Source organism: Sinohyriopsis cumingii, unplaced genomic scaffold (genome assembly GCF_028554795.1).
Source record: "Sinohyriopsis cumingii isolate HCF-2022 unplaced genomic scaffold, ASM2855479v2 utg000744l, whole genome shotgun sequence".
NCBI lineage: Eukaryota > Metazoa > Mollusca > Bivalvia > Unionida > Unionidae > Sinohyriopsis > Sinohyriopsis cumingii.
This window is the reverse complement of record NW_028315928.1, coordinates 202501-227891: the sequence shown is the minus strand read 5'-3', so window position 1 is coordinate 227891 and position 25391 is coordinate 202501. Positions and strand designations below refer to the sequence as shown.

The following is a 25391-nucleotide window of genomic DNA, read 5'->3' as shown; positions in this document are numbered from 1 at the left end:
CCAGGCCAGCCAGTCCTAGCACTAACTTCGTAATGCTGAGCGCCAAGCAGGCAGCTTTTAGTACCATTTTATAAGTCTTTGGTACGACTCGGCCGGGGATCGAACTCATGACCTTCCTCATCCGAGGCGTACGCTCTAAGCACTAGGCCACTGGAGCGATCGAAACGTTTCATGGAACACGAGAAGCATTTTGTAAAAGAACAGCAAAATTTCTTTTTTTTAAAAAACAATCATTTGATTAATTTTTAAGTAATCTGAATAATCCATACAAGATTTACAGATATCAGTAAACATAGATGGTTTCATTTTGCAGACGTAATGATAATGAATTAGCGCCAGCCATGATATTTTGTTTAAACCTTACTGGATTGACAGATTGCCAATACATAAAGAATTTTATGCAATATTTCAAATTGATTGTAGGAATGATCTTCCTGACTCATACGTAAATGCAGACACTTTAATCCTGTGCGATATTGTTCAACAATTTTGATGTATATGTTTAAATAATCAAAAACTAAACCAAGCTAACTATTTTTGTATCCCAGAAAATCTCACAATCATCGTCTGAAAGAAACCAAAGTACAAATAGAACCGATTACGGATTATGATGTGTTTTTATGAAAGAATCTAGACTCAGAGGCCGAACAAGTAAAGTATCTAAACCATGCCATTAGTTCTATGAGAACTTGGAGCCAAGAGGAGTTATAAATAATGACTAATGTGATACATTAAGGTCAAGGGCATATATTGTCAATAAATTGCATGTTTGTGCCTCGAGCCAGCAAATGCCGATTGGAAACTTTCGATAGAACGAAACAACAACAACAAAATAAACGCAAGGGACGCAAAATCAATATATTCCGAGTGTTCCTTTCAAAACTGGAGGTTATATAACAGTAAATGGACCAACACGTGGAATTTAAATGAATACTTCATCTTGTTCAGCTAAATTAGTATGCACATTAAAGAAAGAAAGATATGTTTATCACTATTTTAAAATTGTATATTCCGCTTGGTTTACAACCAAAACCGTTACGTATATCAGTTATATTGGATCAAGAGTCGTACGTAAAATTATAAATAGAACTGAGCACATCAATGAGAAAGAAAACAAGTTACCTTGGAAACCATGTCTTTTAAAATTAACTATTTCCTTTTTTAATGTACATATAAAATTTAAGAATCCAAAATGATATGTAAATACGTATGGAGGAAACTAAATATTGTAATTTCCAAAATATATTTCATTACAAGGGACAATATACTATATAAAGAGAGGAAATTATTTAGATTTGCAGAACAAGAAAATAAATTTATCCAAACCTGTGTTAGTTGCACGTGTATGGCCTATGTATTACATCTATCTACAGCAACAGCAAATTGAAAACCTAGGAGATATGCAGTTTTATAACATGTGTGATTATGAAAATTATGCGATATAATACAGAATACAGTTTTTGCATTATTCAAGCTTATACAATTATGATATTTTTGTAGCCTTAAAAGTAATTCATATGCTTCAGAACTCACATAGAAGATCAAAAGGATTTGATCAAATGAAGATGGTATTAAAGAAAAACATGTCTTTAAATAATCTAAAATTAAACATCTATAAAGACTAATTATAGAACCAAAGCATGAATCATCAAGAGGCAAATTTATCTCGATCATATCAATATCAGAGACAAATTATCGTGATAACTACCGTTGCCTATTTCCTTTATTATGATAAAGGTTATTTAATTGAAATTACGAATACTGTACATCTTGGTTTTAAATCAATTAGCTAATAAATTTCCTCCTACTGTTACTACTCTATGGTTTTAAACTGAGTAATAAATAGACCGAAAACAAAAAAGTTTAGAAAAGTTCACAAATAATAAATAATTCATAGTTTTGTAAAGTTCACAAATAATTCACTTTCCAAGTAAACAATGTGACAATTTAAAAAAAAGATCTTAAATTATTTTGAATTGAATCCCAAATAGTCTTAAAAGTCATATGACAAGTCCAAATCTATGAAGTTCCAGTTTAGTTCCAGTGGTATGCCAAAATTCTCCAATATTGAATGTGTTGATATGGCTGTAGTATAGTGCAATGGCCTGGAATGTGGCGATGTGTTAAAGTCTTTTGATGTATTACAACAACATATTCCAAAAATGAACTTGTCTGAATATATAATTCTAAATTAATGTTCCAGTCTAAAAATAGTATTGATTATATATTATAATATTTCTAGTGAATACTTTACTGAATATATAAATCCACGCTATTGAAAAACTGAGCACAACAATTTAGAATGATAGTGCTTCAAAATGTTAAGTTTAAAACGAATAATTTCTCACGAAAACATTATTAAATAAAAGCTAAGAAACAATATCAGAACCCGGATGTAGGCCAGTCTCATCCCTTAAAGATACAAAGTTGTCAACATGTTTTGAAATTGCCAAGTCTCAGATGCAAATAGACATGTTTACCTCCAATCTGATCTAATTTTCTAATCCACAGTGATATAGAAAATTTGAACTATGGGTACTGTCAAATACAAAATAATTATCCTTGGTCATGTACACAGTGAACTTGATTTAGGACCAGATCAAGTACAAGATACAGATGTATATAACACAAACTCATTAAGAAAATTCAACAAATAAGAAAACATAAATATAAATAACACTACCACGAAATCAAACGTATATTCCTGCCTCATTAAAATTATTGTGACTGTTTCCATTTAACCGTTCAACTTTTATGCCCCCATTAACTGGAGGTACTACACAATGCTCATTATTCAACGTTATTTTGTAAGCACAAGAGTACTACAAATCAAATATTTGCAAGTAGATCTTCAATACAAAAAACATCGAAAATATCTGCTGCTACGTTTTTCTTAGGCTCATTGCTTTCGTTTGTTCCAATTGATTTTGTTCGTACAATTGCCAATAAGAAACAAAGCGTTTGTTTCGTAGTAGATGTACGTATTAGTTAACCTATATGCGCGTGTGGAAGGACAGATCTATTTTAGTTTGGGGCGCTAGAAAGGGTATTGGTAGAGAAATAGAATGCGCTTTATCGCCGGTGTATTATATGTAAATATATTTTGAGACCAGCATACTATTATATCTCTAGTATCATATCAGAGAATGTTGTTTGGTTTACTTTTCTGTCTTTCTTTTCACTTATATTTCATTTGTTTCTGATTCTCTTCTCTTCAGCTACCCAAGTGTATGTTTTTCCTTCTAAGGTTGCATCATCTGTCACTGCACAACTGTTCCAGGGATCATACTTGTGTCAATGTCAAATCCACATCATTGGTTATCTGGACGTGTTCTATGATGCTGGGCATGACGGATATTTTCATTTCCTGAAGAAACTCTGATGTTAAAGTGCAACACTTTTTTAACAGTTCAGCCTATATTTACCTGGAAATAGTACATTGCTTCATTTTCACGAACTTTTGCATATTGTAATAGCATAAGGTATGTGGAATTTATACCTGCAAAATACTGTCGAGACACGTCAAGCTGAATGTATGGGCGACTCTACCATGGCATATTTGTGGATTAAATTTTCAGAGAAATTGTTAAGATAGTGTTTGTTTGATTTGTATTTCGTTTAAGAATACTATTATACTCTAAAAATGAGGATTTTCTATTTCTACTGAACAGCCCAAACACATTTTTCTTCTCAAATCACATCTAAATACAACATAAAATACGCCCGAAGATATGATGTTACAACAAGAAGACAACAAATAAGAATCACTTCAAAATAGGAATAAAAAAAATTGTTCAGTTCTCTCCTTTTATGAACCTTTAAATTGTCTTTCATTTTCTCTTTTTATACACCTTCCACGTGTCTATAACGACTATGTATCGCAATATAGCACACGTTGCATATCATACTAATGAATGTAATATCCCATAATACCTATTCGGGTGACATACTTCTTACGGTTAACGTAATTCTCATGAGATACCATCGGTCCGATCTGTATAATGGGAAATATTTCAAATCAAGTAAACATATTTTTAGTAATTTTATTATAAGTAGTAGTCAAGACCTAAGTAGCATCTATTTATAGATAATATGCAATTTTACGCTTTTTGGTATCTTACAATAGACCTTCTCTAAATATATATTAGTTACCTTAATGTTGGTAAAACTGCAATGCATATATATATATAAATTGTCTTGATATTGGCAAGCACACGTTGGTATCGTAAAGAGTGTCATAAAGCATTGACATATTGCTCTGTAATTGACATATCATAATGTAATAAATTTGGAGCATGCACATTTTGTGTTAAGGATTTCTTAGATTTTCGTGATTACTTGTTTGATTATTTGAACTCGATCCAGTGAAAATATTCCTTATCCCGAAATAATTAGCCTATTACTAAGAGCAAACGACACGGAGTGAAGTGTTAATGAGTTCCATGATGTCATGGTTTACGTTTGATGAATTCAGGTCAGAGCTGCATGAATGTCCCTGTCGTTCCATAGTCCTTATTTAAACCTAGTTGTGTACATTGGTTACGTGAATGTAAGTTCATTATTTACGGTAGGAGACTGGTAAATTACATAATGTAATAAACTAGAAGGGACTCGGCAGACACCGTCCATGTCGCCATGTTGGCAAATATGATGCAGTTTTACAGGTGAAATGTAGCCCAAATCATGAATTGACTGACCTAGGGTGGCATAGTAGAAATAGTTCCCTGTGTTAGGGGATAGTTGTATAGTATTACTGCGTCAAATGCTAACGGTACGAAAAGTTGATGAAGAGAAACCATGCAGATATGTGGTTGATATACAGTTGGAAAAATGTGAGACTTGTGATCCTGAATTGATTAGAATAAAATGTATGTTTATGATGGACACGTTGGGCTTTCGAATTTGCAGCAGAAGTTGTATGGAAGTCTTAAGGAAGTTGGGGTAAATTTATGACTTCTAGTGGAACCGTGCCAGGGTTTGACACTGCTTGATCAAGGAAATACCGCTGGATTCTACCAATGTGAAATCTGTTGTGAATTGTGAACTTCGGAACCTTTAGCACATTCCTAACGTATCTTATACCATAAATAGCATGACTGCACCAGAATCGTAATAAAAATAGATTAGATGAACTACTTTGTGATCAAGTCCTTTTGACTAGCAAATAAACCTTCAAAAGGAAAGCAAAAATATCATATGTACAGAAGGGTTTTCAAGAAGAAATCGTGTCTTAAACTTATGTTTCTCATTCGAAGAAAAAGTAATAAAACTGCATTCTTTAAATATTCATAAAGCATCTCTTTCTCATATATTTGTTTATGTTCAGCTAATTATTTATCAACGCATGGATCTAGAATGCTTACGTATTACAATCTGCATTAACTTTGGGCTTTTCATGTTGTCTAAATCGTTTATAAACACATTACCAGTCCAAATTTACATCACCTACTTCTTAATTTGTATCACCTTAATAGTGACAACTTTTAAAAGTTGAAACAAATCAAAAGTTGACCTCTATGCAATATTTCTATAATTCCCTTAAGATGTGATACAAATGAAATACATTACATTCAATTTATGCCGTCTGCAACACACACGTCTCAAAAGATTTTAAACTGATAGATGAAGAACTGCAATTCAAGTGAATAATGCATCCATATATTGATTTCTCTGAGACAGGAGTGCAAAACATTTTCAGACAGAACTAAAAACAATATCTAATAGCTATGAACGTTTATTGTTTTTTCGCAGTATTTTATGCTATTGTTGTAACACTATGTTTATGCCACAGTTATATTTTCGGAAATATCAAATATTTGATTCCGACATTTATATTCATTTTCATTGCAAGTTACATAACTGGGTCCCATTTGTTTTATGAACAAATATCACTTTAATGTGAATTTCGTTTAACTTAGTCCATATCTTTGTAAACATTGCTGACCTAAGCAAGCTAACAATAAAATTCATCCATCACGCGATGGTGGGTTTGGAGAAACTGTGCCTTCCAGTGAACGTTTGACGCAGAGGTTTATAAACAAAAATGTATTCAAGCATTTCGCAAAGAACTCTTACTACTGTTTATTTAATGTTGAAACGTTCTGATGAATTTCGATTTAGTGTCGAAGTATGCAATGTGCTTGACTTAATAGTCGTTCCAACTATGGGAAAAACTAGAACTGACATAGAGCACAGGGAATAATTGAAGAACTCTTAAACATAATAAAACATTAAAATCAATAATGATTTGCAGGGCCCCTTAGATTACGGCTAACGTAATTATTCAAGGCTTGAGCTAAACATTTACAAGCATTGCTGTCAACTGTCTCTTGCATAGCAGTTGTGTGTTTTAGTCCTGGATATTTATGTGAATGACAAACAGTTTTAGATCGCTAGTCTGGTCATATATCCCCATTGACTGATTGTGTGTTTTGGTCCTGGATATTTATGCGAATGACAAACAGTTTTGGATCGCTAGTCTGGTCATATATCCCCATTGCCTGGTAAGTGTGTCTTGTATGGCTCTATAACATATTTTATCCGTTATCACATGAAATCTCACGATATTTTAAGTAAAGTTTCATTCTCTCGATAAATATTTGTCTAACGTTTTCTGTCATTCGTTTATTATATATCGGTGGTACTATTAAACAAAGCTCTAATCTTAAACGTAAGCTGACGCTCATATGGTAATTTGTATCGCCTTATATACTTTATAATACTTTTTGATAGCAAAATGAACATACCGACACAGACAGGCGCACACACACACACACATACACAATATATATATATATATATATATATATATATATATATATATATATATATATATATATATATATATATATATATATATATATTGCATTGTCTTCACTACATTTATTATACACAATTTATTATTACTTTTCGAAACTACTGTTAGAACAGAATTTCTTTCTTAGGTCATGAAAGTTGTTCATCGGCTTCACAATTACGAATACAGAATTTCCCATTTCAACTATTTTAACTACATTCATCTGTGTCCATATGACTCTTAGTATACTTGTCTAATTAGAAATGATCCCGTATCTGAGAGGACTTTCATATATAGAAACAGCCGGTAATGCACGTATTATTGTTCTTTGATTTTCTTTCATATACTTAAGTCACTCTGTACTACATTTGCATCATAGCTTTTTTATTGTTTTTATCATTGCAAGTAAAATCAAAAATATGTATGATGCGACAATTGCACAAGGGACACCGGTTAGCTAAGTGGTCTAAAATGCTCGGCATTACCGATGAATGCCATCTCCGTGTGAGTTCTAGTCTCGGGCTCGGGTTTTCCCGGATTGTTCCTTTCCTTCACCAGTTATAATGGACTCCATGTGTACCCTATCGTGTATTGAAGAATTGCGTTAAACACACAGCAAGAACAATTACACAAAATGTCTGAGAATAGGACAAATTAGTCACTGCTATCAAATCTTCAGATTGTCCTTATCGATTTAACTTTAAGCTTTAAATCCTATTTCAGCATTCCAATCTAGGATTCCACTCATTCGAATAATAACCGTTGCTAGCAAACTTCCTGACGCTCTTAGATCTGTATCGAACACAGATCAATTCTTTATCTTGGTATCATCTCGCGAATAACACTTCATAAAGATAAACATTCAACTATCTATTTTGTATTCCAGATAAAGCGCCGATACTTCCCAGCTTAAATGCATGATACGGGCATCAACATTGTCTCAGATCCTCGTCTACAGTAGATAGAGGGGCTATATAGCGGCTGCCAGAGCCTATCAAACACACATGCAGCTTTGCAGTAATGACCTAGCGCTTAATTTGTTATGTATTTTAAAATTCCAACTTAAATTTCCTTGAATTACAAGGAAGTTGTGTCCAGGACTTCTTGGTTATAATATCCACATATTTGCATGCATTCATTGAAATCATTGCGTGATATACTTAGGATTGTTGCCCCAACCAATTATTGCGTGCATAAAGATTTGGATTACACCAATAACTGTTATGCTATCATGGCTTGGAAGACAATTTAAAAATAAATTATAACAATTTCTCCGGATCAGGAAGTTGCAATGAAGCTGTTTCAGATAACGGTGCTATTCAAGGTTTACTTGTCTTATGCTTAGACGCTAGGTTTCCTTCTATTTGTGTTTTCTTCTTGTTACTGTTTAATTTATATCCGGACCAGACAGCTGAACCTAAAACGGTCAATAATGTATTTTTTTTTTAAATTTCTGATGATTCGTCAAAAATGTATTTTCAAAGACCTTTAATGAATTGTCTCTTTGGAGATCAACGGTGTTTTATATTAAAATGCAACAAAGCTAATATAAACTCTAATAGTATTTATTCTTTTATTTAGTAAATTAGGATGATGAAGAATAATACATCTTTATGACATATCAAAGCTGCTAACATCCTCTATGTGGATTTTATTTCTGAAAAGGAATGATATGAATAAAAATACTAATGATATTACCCCTTTCCATAATCTGTTAATATTATTTCTATGCAAACAGTAAGTCTTTTAAGTGATTATCAATTGCTTACAATTTAATTATTCAAAGATTCTAGTATTATCATACCATGTGTGTTTGGTCTGCGTTTCTAATTGCTGCAAGATATTCTCAATATTAATTACATCTGAGATAAATGATTCAGGTCCCTTGTCTCAGTTTACTTACAAACCATGTCGATATCAGGAAACTAGGTTGCAAATGTGCAACAAAACTTAGCAACGAAAACAGTGTTTTAAGGAAAATATTTGCTTTCAAGGTAACAAACGGTCGAAATATATTGCGTTATAACATCAACAGTTTCAATAGAGAAATATCATAGCAACTTGATTAAGTGTATCTATGTGCAAACTGTATACATTGTTCCCTTCAAGCATATTTCTAAATTTAGCAATGACTAAATTCTCCGTGATGCAAGCTAGTTACAATATAAATCACACTATTTGTTCTCTTCAAAGTGCAAATCTGCAGAAAAGAAAAATGTATTCTGAGCTCTCATATAAAATCGACCGCAAACCTTTTAAAATCATATTCATTTTAAAATGGAATGCGAAAAATCGTCACCTGTATTATTGATTATCTTTTCACTTGAATTAAGTCCCTTTAATCAAAGGCACAAACAATACTATGACGCAGTTTAGATAATTTTTAATTTCTACTCCTCAAAGATTTTAAGCCAGGTTCGCGAATAAATGGCATTCATCGCCTTACCTGCTCCAGTCCATATACCAGCCCGACTAAGCGCATATCACTAAAACGTGATGCCTCAAATTCGGTGGTATATGCACTAGTGCGTAGCTGATACAGTCATATGTCGACCTAGCAACTAATGTTCATTTGATTACACAGTCATTCCAAATACCTACAACATAAAGAAAGGTATATCAACTTAGTTATAGAGAATTATAAATAGACGCCAAACATAACGCAAAGTGCTTTCCCTGGGTTCTACAGGAGAATGCTTGATGATGCTATAGTGTTACCAAATATTCTAATATAGAATCCCGTGATAACATTTTCCGTTCTGTTTTGGCGTTTATGCATGAGATATATATATATATATATATATATATATATATATATATATATATATATATATATGGAGGGAGTGGGAGCGAGAGACAGAAACAGTACGAAGGAGAGATAATAATTTCATTGAGTGAATGGTATGATGTCTTTACGAGATCAAGTCCATCGTTAGTGCATTAAACGGTTTAATTGTCCATTTTCATCGCCCAGTTCGCTTCCTTGCATTATTTAGCTATATCCGGTGGATATTCCGTAATATTATTTAGCAATAAAAGACATGCAGATATCAACAGTCTTCACTGTGTACACGCTTATAGCCAAAGAATTGCGTGGTATTGTCTATATCGTTATGACTTGTAGTTGTTGTAAGATATTCCAAACGTGACAATGTGGTATTAGTGATAATATCTATATATTTATATTATATTACTTTGTACCTGCTTAGAAGTACAATTGCCTGCAATTTCCACGATCCTTTAACATAATGGCAAAGGAAAGATGCTCACAGGTAATATGTAAATAACTCAGCAAATCTCGACGAAACGAAGTCATTGATCTTGTACTAAATTAATTGCTCTCGACAAGTGCAATATAACTACTTCGGATACCACAGCTATTATTATTATTATTATTATTACTGGAATAAAAAGAACAGAAAGAACTAAAATTAGACAAAATAGTAATTTTAGCATGACTATTATAAATCGTGTCAGTAATTCACATCAAAACGTTCTGAAAATTCTGCATGAATCATGGAACCTTGTATGTTTAATTTTTAAAACTAATGGAATGACCAACATTGCACAGTTCACAGCCCATACAGTTAGGACGGAAAATGGCATTGGTAAATTGAATCTAAATCTTGATCTGACAAATGTAGTCATGGAAATAACGATTCTAAAAGTCATTTTCCTGATGCGTATTACAATACAAATTACCGTATATTATGTGATGAAATAAGTGGTTGACAATTGTTAGAAGACACAAGAAAGTAGGGGCTTTCCAATGGCTATGTTCTTGATAATGCAAAAAATTCATACGTGCGTGAAAAAATTGGATATCAGGCGAAAATATTGTACTGAACAATCTCTTTATTTGTTTTATCTTGTGGCACCAATCAATATATTGAATATTGTGGCAAATATTAATATTAAAATCACCAGTCTGTGGGAAAAAATATAAAGGCCTGTTCTTAGATAAAGCGGAAATCTTCGATTTTTTTCAGCACGCATTTGCAAGAGAACAATGGATCTGTCAGTACAGGAAACACAAAGATCTAGGCTTATGACCGAAGAAAGGTTTTTCAGGAAAACATAATTCAACGTGTTATCCTTACCCTATTTTAACAGGATTTAATATTGTACTTAGAAGAAAGCTGTATTTCGTACAATTGTGAGAGGTATAAACGCAGGAAGAAACTTCAGAAACAAGGTACAACAAACCTTTCACAAAATTCGACAGTCTTTACTTTTCTCAGGAATATTCAGTCATTCTAAACTTCAAAAATATCCGTAACTTAATGTATCTAATTGAAATATTGCTGTTATTATATTGTTTTAAGTTATTTAATTTGTAAATTATTTGCTAAGCTCTGTAACGAGCTTTTCAATGCTTTTAATAATATTTTTTTTTGTTTCTTTCATATAAATCTTTAACTACGATGTACTTTATATTTCAAACCAATAAACCACAAAGAGATATAAAATCGTTTTTGACTGCAAACAACGAACGTCACTACATAATGTATCATCTAACAGTGTATCCCTAAAAATAATATCAACCCTAAATCCTTGTTTCAGCAGAGTTATTTCCAACCCTCCAGGAAATAACTGATGAAGTAAATTAAATTATTAATTAAGTAAACTAAACGGCCTTAGCCGTCGTCATTTCTTCTCGCGAATGGGACTTAATGAAACTTGCCGTTAATTATTTTAATTCCGTTCGCAAATATCAAAATTGAAGTTTACGATAATAATCAAAAATATGTGTAAAATTGTGTTAATAATCTAGGAACCGCAGGAAAACATTTCCACTAAACGTCAGACTTTGATGATCCTTTTATCCACCTCATCCTAGCCCTTCAAAACAAAGTTGATTTTAACATACATCATGTAAGAATTTCAGACATGACAATTTCATTTTAGAACAATTGTACTATAAGCAAAACTGTCATGTCAGCAGTAATGTAGATGAAAGTCGTTAACATGGAATAAATCAGAGCAAGTTATATATGGCCATAGCAATTAATGTGATATGACAAAAGGGCAAAGTAGACTAAAATACATGATGCAATAATTGATGGATACAATCACTTAACAGTGACTGTCATCCTAAGCTAAAAATACGCAGCTTGTAGTAGGCACGTCCAAATTGGATTCATTGGATTTTATTTGGGAGGAAAATTTTAAAACATTCGATTGCGCCAAAGTTTGATCGTTTAAGATGAACACGAAACAAACTGAGATTTGTTTTCATTTGCACCAGGTGGCAGCCCATAATTAAAATAAATAAAAGTAACAATTTAAATTAAAACACGCATGCTGTTTAGGTACATATGACGAAAACGGACATTCGGTAAAAGTATATTCACTTGTGTAAAAGCAAATAGATATTTTGTTTTTGAATGGTTCTCAAATGCATAACGGTTTTGTAAACGTATAACAATAGATTTTCACATTCTATTATTCGACTCCAATTTTTTGCACGCGACATATTTTCTTTTGTTACATCTAATTCGTTTGTGTAAACACGTCATTATTTCCTACATGTCCAAACCCGTCCTCTCATATGATGCAAACAAGGCATTATTTTCCTCAATAGCCATATCTGTCCTCTCATAGGACTAAAACATGTCATCATCACCTAAATAGCCAAACCCGTCTTCTCATATGACGTAAACAAAGCATCATGCCCCATACATAGCCAGACCCATCATCTTATATGACGTAAACAGGGCATCGTCCCCATACATAGCCAGACCCGTCATCTTATATGACGTAAACAGGGCATCGTCCCCTAAATAGCCGAACCCGTCATCTCTTATGACGTAAACATAGACTCAACCCCATAATAGCCAAACTCATCCTAGTACATTATGTAAGCAAGGCAACATCCACTAAATATCCAACCTCTCATAGGAATCGTGCGTTTTCTGACATTATCCTTAAACATAAATATTTTAAGCTCCGATACAAACAACAAGTATTCTAAGCATGAAGTCCAAATAATACCTCATTAAAGTTTTGATGGATTCCTAAATCGTTCAATTGGTGAACCAATAAATAGCATGATTTCTGACTTAAATATGGCTCATTAATGTTATAAAAAAATAACATGGATCTCATCATCGTTATAAAAAATAATACATTAACCATGGTCTCCTTATCGTTGTAAAACATAATACATAAACATGCGTTTTCTTATCGTTATAAAAAAAATACATAAATATGGGTCTCCTAATCGTTATAAAAGATAATACATTAACAACATGGGTCTCCTTATCGCTATAAAAGATAATACATTAACTTGGGTCTCCTTATCGTTATAAAAGATAATACATTAACATGGGTCTCCTTATCGTTATAAAAGACAATACATTAACTTGGGTCTCATCATCGTTGTAAAAGGATAATACATTAGCATGGGTCTCATTATTGTTATAAAAAATAATACATGAAGATGGATCTTTTTGTACCGGGTACATCTGTAAAATGTTTCACAGCTATGACACAAATGAGTAGAAATTAAATAAATTAAAGTCCATATTGGCAGCCATAAGCAATAAGTATCAACGAAATGCTTTCAGCAGGCAAGTAACATATTTTGACGAAAAATGTTCATTTATATGCTTTACATTCAAACATTCTTATAATCGGCATATACAGAACATGTGCATGAAAGTAACAGGCTATATAAATGCAGCTGAGTTACAAAATACAAATCTAGTTTCCTATTTGCATGTAGCAATCATCTGATGACATTTACATCACCCTTGCTTCTGGTAATATTTTAAACGATATGTCAACTTTGTAAGGTGTCGATCCATTTTTAGATTTTCATAATATTATGACATATTTGTCAGACTCTGTGGCAACAATGGTGTCATTGATAATGTTATGACATATCTGTCAGACAGTGTGGCAACAATGGTGTCATTGATAATGTTATGACATATCTGTCAGTCTGTGTGGCAACAATTATGTCATTGATAACGTTATGACATATGTCAGACTGTGTTGCAACAATAATGTCATTGATAATGTTATGACATATCTGTCAGACAGTGTGGCAACATTGGTGTCATTGATAATGTTATGATATATCTGTCAGTCTGTGTGGCAACAATGGTATCATTGATAATGTTATGACATATATGTCAGACTGTGTGGCAACAATAGTGTCATTGATAATGTTGTGATATATCTGACAAATGATGTGTGGTAGCAATTCTCTCCTTTAAAATATTGTGACATATATGTTAAACGCTGTGTGATTAAAATTCTTTCCATTCTTAAACAACATGTTATAAAAAGATCGCAATTCAGAATTCTTTTTATTTTTCAGCCCGATCGGAACAAGTTCTCGGCGAAAATCGATGAAAAGGACATAAATTATATTCTGTACATGTGGATTTAGTAGTTATGTTATGATAATTCTGTAAAATACTAAATAAGATTAGCTTGCAAATCACTGTGTTGTGTTTTATCTTTAATTCGTGTGGAGTATCCAGTTTGGATTCGAAGTGACTGCGATGGAATACTGGTGGATAGGAAAACTACCTGTGTCGTTTCTAAACGCTACAGATAAAGTCGTTTTTCGTTTCTAGTAAAAGAAAGAAAGATATGTTGCATGATCTCTGTGAAATACGAAAGAAATATATAGATGGTTGACACAACAGTGTAATTTAAGGATCGCACCACCTCCAGACTGTTGTCTGTACAAAACAGACAGGATATGTATAATCACCTCTTTTCGTCGGGCCTACAAAGCATCATAAGTATTTCACGCGTCTCAGAAAAGACCGTCATGCTCAGGCTGGTACGAATATTTATGATATTTAAATTACTTCTCCTCGTCTGTTTGGATGGTATGTATACAGATTTTTCTTAACGTTCAATAGCAGTTATGGTCTGTTATTTATGTCTTTTTTCTCAAACATGTTTTTGATGTTTTAATCTGGATAGAGGCGCTATCAAGAAATGTTCAAACACAATGACTGAAAAACATTACAAATAATGAAAACTTCGCTACTCAACCCTTGCAAGGTCTCTTTCCTCTCCATTTATTATAGATTATATTTATTATAGGTTATACATGCTTTTAGTTCCTACAATGGATTAATCTTTAATTGGCAACAAAGTTTGGAATCAATATTAATTGTGTCTGATTGTACTATAATATAGAACAAATATACTCATCAGACTGACGTGATATTTCATACAACTTATTGGATTCACTATATTGAATGGTAATGGTTTCTTTATGTGTGGATATATAATGGCTCTATCTCCGAAAACAGCCATCGCGGTTCAGAAACGGAAATAGCAATATGTTATCCAACTAATATTTAGTTTCATTAATGTTATTATTATTATTATTATTATTATTATTATTGAAACTATATTATATTTATATTTTTCTTTTTACCTTTCTAACGACAAATCTTTAAGGTTGTATTATCTTTTTTCCTAAATATACTTTCCGAATCATCCGACAAATTTATATTCCATCAACTTCACAAATTATGAACAATGAAAAAAATAAATATGTCCCTATAACATGGTTTTAAAGAACTGATTATAATAATAATAATAATAATAATAATAATAAAATTGTCTAAGGTTTAAATAATGTCGATATTGTTCACTTATAGTTGCCTCATTTGCATTAAATCACATTTGTTCCTTCTGCCCAAAGAAAACGAAAATACAAAGTCATGGACGTTTCTTTTTAAATCTTGGATCTTGTCGCAACATGCCTTGGCAATCCATTACTTGCACTTTGACCTCAATAGCATTGTACTCGGAGAAACGTCGGCCACATAATACAAGTCTCACAATAACACTCGTATAGGTAGGATATAAGAACATGATAACTTAAATCTAATCCTTACCAGAACAGTCAGGATTGATTGCAGTTATCAAAACGGCTTTGACAATCTGGCATGTAAGTAAATGTTGCATGGTAAATAAGGCCACGTGATACATATAGATCATCGTGCAGTGCGATATCGTATGAAGTTTCGCTGTAGTCCTATATCACCACAGGAGATTTGTCTCGAACATTGATGCTTTCATTTTTGATGCATTGTTACATACCATAATTTGGCTTATCACTCTGTTGGAAATCATGAGTGGAATCTGAATTCAAAAATAGATATTGACGACAATGGTCTAGATTTTCTAACTAATGTTTGCTGTACAAGACGTTTGACATGAAACTGATTGTAATATTGAAACAGCTTTGAGTCCCCATAAGGCCACTAGTTGCGTTTGTGCATTCCCAATTCAGTCGTTTAATTCCCTTGACACGTATGTAGCACGAGTAACCTTGACATCCTTACCTAATATGATCTTGTCTGGCACGTGCATTCGAATGTTCTTGTTCAAACGCAACTTGGTTTTGTGGCATCTATTTTAAAAGGATTAGAGGAGGGGAACTTTGGACACACTCTCAAACGGTTCACAAGCACAATTCTTAAAGCCTTTCAGGGAATTGATATATTAAGACATACCTATAGTGTACTTAATATTGACTTTAAGTAAGGATTTCTGTCTTTGATTGCAGTGTTCTCAATTTATCGTTCATGTATCATTGCTCAATTATATTTGTACTAACAACAACGCTGTGAGCATACCACTTGAAAGAATCATAGCTTCCGGCATTTTATAACAAGATTCTAAACATTCAGCTTGAAAGGATCATAACTTCCGGTATATGATAAAAAAAGACATTGTTAGCATTCATCTTGAAAACATCATAGCATCCGGTGTATCATAGCAACGCTGAAAGAATTCGTCCTGAAAAGATCATAGCTTCCGGTATACTATAACGACATTGTAAGCATTGGAACATTGACAGCATTCAGCTGAAGATCATCGTAGCTTCCGAATCATATGCCATGGTTTTTAAAAGCATTCTAACGAATGAATTACTACTGCTCTTGTAAGAACACAACCATGATCTGAGGATGGACATGTTGCACAAACACGCAAACATGTTTAATGCATCAGTTTACTAGCTTTATCTAATTCGTCTTCCTCGTTAATACTGCACCATGCCGCAGTTATGAACACACTTTATATCAAAATATTCGTTCGTATCTGTTTGGATGTTTATGCACGAGTGTATAACTTGTTGAAAAATTCAGGAAATGCATCTTTCATTGCTTTAATCGTGTCATTGAATTTAGTAATAATTAAATTTTAAAGCTCTCGTCATGTTTTCCTAATCATCAGTTTTTTCTTTGCTGTCCTCCTTTTTTATTAATTCTATACACTTCGCTATTAATTTGCAACTTATCGATCAGTCAGGTCTCGTCTTTTTTGTTGGAATAAGTTATACATCTGCTAAATACATTATTTACCTGTGTTATCTCTTGATTGTTTTGCTGAATTTTAATATTCAGATCTCTATCAAACAGTTCAAGTATTAACTGAACATACTTATCCTCTTCCATGTTTTATTTTCTCCACGTCGCTTTCAAAATGGTATAACACTTTAGTTTAAGAAACCCTAAAACTGGTACCGATTCAATAGATAGCTGTATAGATGACAGTATGTTTTCTAAGTATTGTGTTTTCTATGTGGATTGGTGCACCGTTTATGTAGTGTTCAATGATACAACATTGTGTTTGAAACATTCAATGTTTATAATTTCTTCAATGTCATCATCTGCAGACACATTTTCCTTAAAAATTTTCGAAAACATTTAATTGTTATAAAAGCATCGATATTATAAAAGAAAGTGCTTGATTTGTGTCATTTATTTAGACTTCAGTATGTCTTTATGTGAAACATTTATGCATGTATATTAGCGTGTTTTGCCTATGCGTCATAATAAACTTTCAGGCGATGTTTTTCGTGCAAAACTACAAAGATGTAGCTTCTTTCAAACACTATTTGTATCTCTATTTTCCTGTTGCTATACTTTCCCTAGACACGCTCTACATTAGGTTTCTATGTAATGACTTTCTGTATCAATTCGTTTCTTATTTACTGCGTTTATATCTTGTTGTAATTGTTACATCATTTGATGATTACAAAGAACCATTTATGGCCGATCTGACTGTCAGTTATTGCTTTACATATCACGTCGTAATCCTGCTTAATGATGCCACTGTTTGATCATGATTTCAAACGTTGTTGTAAATCAACATCTTCTTAAAAGCTTCTGCAATAAATTCTGGTAATGTTGCACTAAAAGGCACCGAGGTATGAATATATCCCTGCAACATATCGTCCAGCCGCTGTTACACTGACAGTGCCTGAAATTTTTTCCATTTCATTTTATGTCATCCATTGTACCAGATTGTAACACCTCTTTAGTGTTCAGTGCCTTTAAGCATATCGTATGTTGTCCTGTTATGTTTCTGTAGTCTGTAATTAATATAATTACCGGTCAATCTCCTAACGGTGTCATCTGTTGGCAATGAAAAGTACTGAAGAGGTTTTATCCCAGAGATGTACCGATGGCATAGGACAATCTACCCATGACGGCACGCTTAGTGTCTTTGGTTAATTTATCGATAAGAAACAGACAGCCTGGAAATAGCATTGACAACAACTTTTGTTTTTCTATGTATGGTGTGTTGTGCTCTATGCGTGTGGTTAACACACGTTGAACACTTTGTTGTACTGTTTTATTTTTACGTTTTAGATCTGTTTTTTTTTTTCCTATCCAAAGTTGTGATATTCACAATATGTCTGTGAAAGTAGTTATAGGCATTCGGTCCAGGGCTACATATTCAGCTTTTCGTATACAACGTTAATTACTGCGTAACAATTTTGCCACTTACCGTCCGATCAGTTGTTGGGTAATCAATTGTGAACATACATCAAAACGCTAAAATAATTAGCCTAAAAGGTTTGATAATAAAACTTTGGACCAATTGTAGGCCTCAGCATGCTTGTTTTTCAAGTGAATGTTGAACAATACTGTAAGAGAAGGTTTTAACGAAAAATAGTAACATGTGCGTATATTTTTGTTACGCTTTAGTTGAAATGTGTCTGCATGCAAACACTAAGCTTGATTATTAACCAGACAAGTACATACATTTGGAAATATTTTTGTTTGTTGTTTAAAATAAGATTGCTTCTAAAGCTTTTAAGAAACTACTCTGGCCACAACCCATGTAATATCAAACAGTCATTTGTGCAATGAGTAAGTGAAAATGGAATAATTAGTTATGTGCTTTCTTTAATATTCATGTTGAATGGTGGACAGTCTGATATCTTAAGGAACTTCTTTAAGTGCATAATGTCGACCGCAGTTAGACGGACTTGATGCATTGCAAACATAGTTCATAATACTACGTTTAAAGAAATTATTATACATATAAGAACAATGCGCATTTGTGAATGATATCATTTATAATAACCACGAAAATGTATGCATGGCCTTTCGGCTAACATTTTTCAAAATTACTCTCTCATCCCTACGTGCCTTCTGACGGCCGTTCCTTTATATTTCTCAACAGGTATACATATTTAGGTCATTTTTTAAAATCAAATCGGTTAGATGATGAAAATTTTATGAGACATTATAGATGTTTGTTTACTCAAACAAACATGCTTGCACGTAAATTCAGAAATTGTTCTTTGAATATCCAAATTAGATTATTCAAACCGTATTACTGCACAGTGTCTTGCGTTACTATTTGGGTGAATATTTGTGAATGTTTGAAAATAAAACAGCTCATTGGTTATAACAACAGCCTTTGTTTTCTATTAGGCCTTCCATGATGAAACAGTGCCTTTAACATGTTTGTAAACTCTCTTAATGCTCCATCAAGATGAGCGCCAAACAACAACAACGTTTACAAGAGTAGGTTGTCTTTATAGTTTGATGGTTACAATTGCACCCAGCAAATGTCTAAATTAACAGAGGGTTCAGGAGGTTGAACCTCTGGGGCCCAATCGTGGGTTCCGTCCCACAGTCTCATCAACAACATATTTACTACCCACCGAATCCCGGATCATTCAATGACTATGATCATTACATTGCGCATGATTTTGGTTTTAAAGAAATTCTTGCCGTATTTAAAAATTTATTTCCAGATTTTCTTTACTTTGTATTTTTTTTTAATGACATATATATCAAGTTTGATCCATTATAAATATTCAGACAAACACCACGGTGACTTTTTTGGGTATGAAGTATACTTTTTCTAAAAGCTTGCATTTTAAACGAAACACTTGGTCAAAATTTGCTGAATTTCAAAATAACAGAAACAGTTATCCTCGTTGAGGGAGACTGACAGTGAAATTTTCGCATGTGGGCTCCTGAGAATTTTGTAAACTAAATAATTCCGTTACTCTGATTACTTTGAATAAAAACTCCTGCTTTTATTTACAGAAAAAGTAAATATCTTAATAGATAGATAGATAGATAGATAGATAGATAGATAGATAGATAGATAGATAACAAAATATACAGTCTCGAAAGCGAATGCAGCATACATCATATTCTTGGAAACTTAAATTCCTGGTTTCTTAACCAAGTGAGCATAGAACAATGCCTTGAATAAAAACAAACACCAAATTGACAAAATATTCCATTATATTATGAAACTCGAAAATTAGCAAACCATCTGGTATGAACAGCTTTAAAACTTACAAAAAATTAAATCAGATAATAATCAAATCAATATGTGTGTGTGTGTGCGTGTGTGTGTGTGTGTGTGTGTGTGACAGTACCTTTCAGTTTTGTTATTTTTGTAAACCATTTGAGCCTATCTGAAAAGAATGCAAGTCAGATTCAGCATCACAATCGGAATTTTTAGTTTTGGTCACATAAGTAAGGGGAAATAACTTCAGAGAGACCATAACGACCGTCAGGTAAACTTTTATTATAAAAGATTAACTTAGATGTCTGAATTGTAAGACAGTTTCTATAGTCTGACTCTACATCCTCGTTTGTTTGTACCCCCTATCGATTTCAAAAACGAGAACGTTTAATGTGATAAAAAGTGCACAGAACTAAGTCAATTGAATCATTGATTATAATTTCTAACTGACTGTGACCATAATGGCGATAATGCTGGCATCCCCTGTACCATTTCATGCTTAACGGACGTTCCATACTAACACGGCACCATATTGCGTACACTATAGGCTAGTTTATTTCCATCAGACAACAAAATGACGTAGTAGTTCATCCTGTTCGGCAACTGCTGAATAATTGCGTAAATTACATAACGTTGAGAGTTAGGAATTATATCCCTCATCATATATAAACATAGAAATTAAACCGCTTGTTAAATCCACATGAAGAGCAAATTTGTAGTTGTCATTATTTTCTTTGCTTGATTCGATATCGGAAGCAGACGACTTATGTATGTACATCTGTAGTCGTGAAGCACCGCTTTGCTGAAAATGGACTTGTCCAGAAACTGGAAATGGATCCCAGCATGTCCGTCTATTACACTGAAAACTTCCGTTAAGCATGAAACACGCATAAGATGACGGTGTTAGGGCCACTCTATTCATGGTCAGGTTAGAAACTATAAATCAATGAATGAATTGTCTAAGTTCCTTGCACTTTTTATCACATTAAAGGTTTCCATTTTTTAAATCGGTGGGGGGTTTACAAACAAACGGGTTTGTATTATCAGACTATAGTTATTAAATTCTTCTACCTTACAAATTACTTGTATATGTTTACATGTGAAAATATATTTTAGTAAACATTTTTACGATTATTTTTACTTGAGAACATTTTAATCACAAAATAACATACTTGACTTATTCGACTGCTTGATGCCTTCTACTACATTTCGCTACTCTAATCTAAATATTCCAATTGATTGTGATTGGTGCTACAGAATACAACCAAAATGCGATTCTAAATAGAAAAGAACTACAATCTTTCATACCGTAGCGATTAACATTTTTAATCACTTTTCTTACGGAAACATAACATGCCATTTTTCTGATGCAGTGTAATAGGCCAGTATGATGACATCAAAGTAACAAAGTTTTCCCTATTTATTTTTTTTTGTTAGCGAGGAGCTCAAACGAGACGATCTACTCAATTTTCTGTTTTTAAGAGTGAGCTCAAAAGAGAACATGTCCTCATTTTCTTGTTTGGTAGGTATGATCTCAAACTAGAACATATAAAAAGTTGCATTGAGATTAGATGGCTAGTTAACGTGGCTTCTCTCTGTAAATCAACCGTGTTCACTTCTGTGCGAACACTCGCTGATTTAGGAACTCAGTTAACTATTCATTACACAATATTTTATTGTGGCATATGTGTATATTTGGTAGTGTAGGAACACAACCATTACTTTCACACTATTGTATTATGGCATATGTACATGCAATGCAATTGAGTTAAAAAAAAAAACCATTAATTTCACACTATTTTAGTAAGGCATATGTACATGTAATGCAGTTGAGTAAAAAAAAACCATTAATTTCACACTATTTTAGTAAGGCATATGTACATGCAATGCAGTTGAGTAAAAAAAAACCATTAATTTCACACTATTTTAGTAAGGCATATGTACATGTAATGCAGTTGAGTAAAAAAAAAAACATTAATTTCACACTATTTTAGTAAGGCATATGTACATGCAATGCAGTTGAGTAAAAAAAACCCATTAATTTCACACTATTTTAGTAAGGCATATGTACATGTAATGCAGTTGAGTAAAAAAAAACCATTAATGTCACACTATTTTAGTAAGGCATATGTACATGCAATGCAGTTGAGTAAAAAAAACCCATTAATTTCACACTATTTTAGTAAGGCATATGTACATGTAATGCAGTTGAGTAAAAAAAAAACATTAATTTCACACTATTTTAGTAAGGCATATGTACATGTAATGCAGTTGAGTAAAACAAACTATTAATTTCACATTATTTTATTATGGTATATGTACATGCAATGCAGTAAAGTAAAAAACAGCTATTAATTTCAGAGTATGTTATTATGGCATATGTACATGCAATGCAGCAGAGGCACATAGCTATTAATATTATACTATTTCATTATGGCATTTGTACATATGTTGCAGGGGAACTATTAATAGTATACTATTTCGTTATGGCATTTATACATACGTTGCAGTAGGGGAACATAGTTAACTATTAATATCACATTACTTCAGTACGGCACATGTACATATGTTGCAGTAGACATCCGGAGCATGTGGCAGATGCACTTCAAAATACTCTTACATCGAATTTTGTATGTTATTTGGGGGCCACTATTAACCCTTATCAAATATTGTCGTTGAAAACGAAGCAGTGTTTATAATTAGGGGAGAGGGTGTAGCAGTTCACTTGCAGGATGATGAGAAAAAACATTAATGTTTTCACCGCAGAAGTATGATACTCCTTTATGTCAGCGAGCAGGGTATAGACTATTATATTTATATGAATGCCTTTTAATTAGACCTATATGGATATATATGATGAGAAGGAAACTCACTGATGAGCTGCTATACGGGTTACATCCCATTTCATTCGTGCCAGGATTCATTCATTATTTTGTCAAGCGCAGTTTCGATTCACGTCTTACTTACAATAACCACAAGTGACTTGCTTCATTCCCTATTTACTACAAGCTCACCGTAAAAACCAACTCTTTTGTTCTGTCTAAGCGAGTTTGGTAACTGGTTAATCCAGCTATTTATGAAGCGAAGCAGCTGTTCTAAGCCGAATTACCTCAGATGGCTAAACGTATGGTATATGACAATAAGTAGTGAAGTTTGTGTTTTGTCATGGTGCACAAAATGAACTAAGATATGTGAACTATAAAAGAGATGGCGAATATTTAATCATCCTTGCAACATAAGTTTAAGAGAGAAACACATATTTGTAAATAATACTGTGCATTAAACTAAAATATTAATAACCTTATGTTACTACTACTAAAAGTAGTAGTATTAGTAGTTGCAGTAGTAGTAATACTACTGCTACTACTACTAGTAAGAATAAAAATTAATAATAATAATAATAATAATAATAATGATGTTCAGCGTATGGTATTTGTTCAGAATCTAAGTTTGAGGGGTTAACCTGCATACCATTGTCACCTGCGTACAATGGAAAATCCGGTTCCGTAATGGAATTGAAGATACATAAGATGTTGGAATAATAAATTCAGCGAATAACTGTAACGCGAACAAAAAGAGGAAAATCTTATTATTGCGAACTAACAGAGAAAAACCTTATTACTAACGAATTGAAACATCTGCATTTTGAAAACCGTCAGATGGGACCTGCGTATACAATAGCAGAAGAATTTGAGGATGGATTAAATAGACTTAGAGACACGGGAGAAAGGGCAGAATATTTGCTTAGCAATTGACACAATCTAAATGTCAATACAAAGTACCAATTGTAACTTGGCGATCAATATTACAGGATCCGAGTAAATAGTAGATAAATTAATAAACACGAATGTATGCTTCGATCAACAGGCAAAATTATTAAAGACTGTTAAAGAAATTATCACGGAAAAATTCAAAGTGGAGAATTTTCCTGTAGGATAACTAATATTCACTATTCAAAATATAAGATAATCAAAGGATTGTGTACTCGTTGTAGACGTTGGCAATTCGATATATGAGTATGTGCATTATGTTGTATACAAAATAATTATACAGTTAAAAGGAAAGGACACCCAAATAAAAGTTGTTTAGCAAGACAAGACAGGATTATTAAAGGATAAAGCAAGACAAATAGACAAAAGACCACAACCCCACCCCACCCCACCCCAAAAAAAACCAAAAACAACCAGGCAATTATTTGGTCATCTTGACAAAAGTAATTCAAAAAAGTAGAGGATGATTACTACTGTTCAAAGATTTTGTAGAGTCACTTTGTATTTTTTTAAACTGGATGTAGACATGACATTGTGTATTTATCTTAGCAACTCTGAAGCACTTCCTTTGCCAAAAAGAGCTTACTCATCGATTATCTTATAGACATACGTTTGCCATAAGCAGAGCTTCGCGCTAGGAACCTCTCTTACATCAGTACTGCATCTATGCATATACTTTATACCCAGCGTTTCATCCCTCCATATCAATTCTAATTTAATCGCATTTTATTAATTCTCATAGTCTTTAAATATCTTGCATTTCGTATTTCGGTTGTCCAGTTTTGTTGCATTTGTAAGCTTTGGTAAATAGTTATACTTTCTTCAAGATATCCAAAACTAATTTTCAAGTTTGAATGTGCAGTTTAATTTCAGTTACTAATAAATGCAGAATGTAAATCCAATAAACGCGTGTTGCATCCATCATGTTGTACTTCGCATGATCGTTCGACACGAACAATGTCATGTTCAAAATCAGCATCCAACACAATGGTACAGTTATACTTGACTTTACAACATCTATGTGATATAAGACACTCTTAAAATATCAAACGCCATTGATTAGATGTGTTGAATAGTTTGTAAAATATTTTTGATGTGCTGAAGTTATACAGGACAAATTAGTATAGGAAAATGTACAATTTATGTAGTAGCTGATGAAATTAATTTGAACGCAGACTGAGAAAAAAATACACGTACTAATGATATATACCCTAATTTGTGTGATTTTCATTACAGTTTCTTTTCTTTTAATATCTCAAACTTACCGTGCCTCT

At 32.9% G+C, this 25391-nt stretch overlaps 1 protein-coding gene across 1 annotated transcript in view; it reads left to right on the top strand.

Moving 5' to 3' along the window:
- The window catches only part of LOC149773243 (zwei Ig domain protein zig-8-like), a 299146-nt gene that overhangs the window by 98635 nt on the left and 175120 nt on the right, over positions 1 to 25391 (top strand). The window contains exon 2 of the mRNA XM_089946557.1: positions 14124 to 14646. Coding sequence (XP_089802683.1) covers positions 14514 to 14646 — 133 coding nt within the window. The 5' untranslated portion in view covers positions 14124 to 14513. The remainder of the gene's footprint in view (positions 1 to 14123; positions 14647 to 25391) is intronic.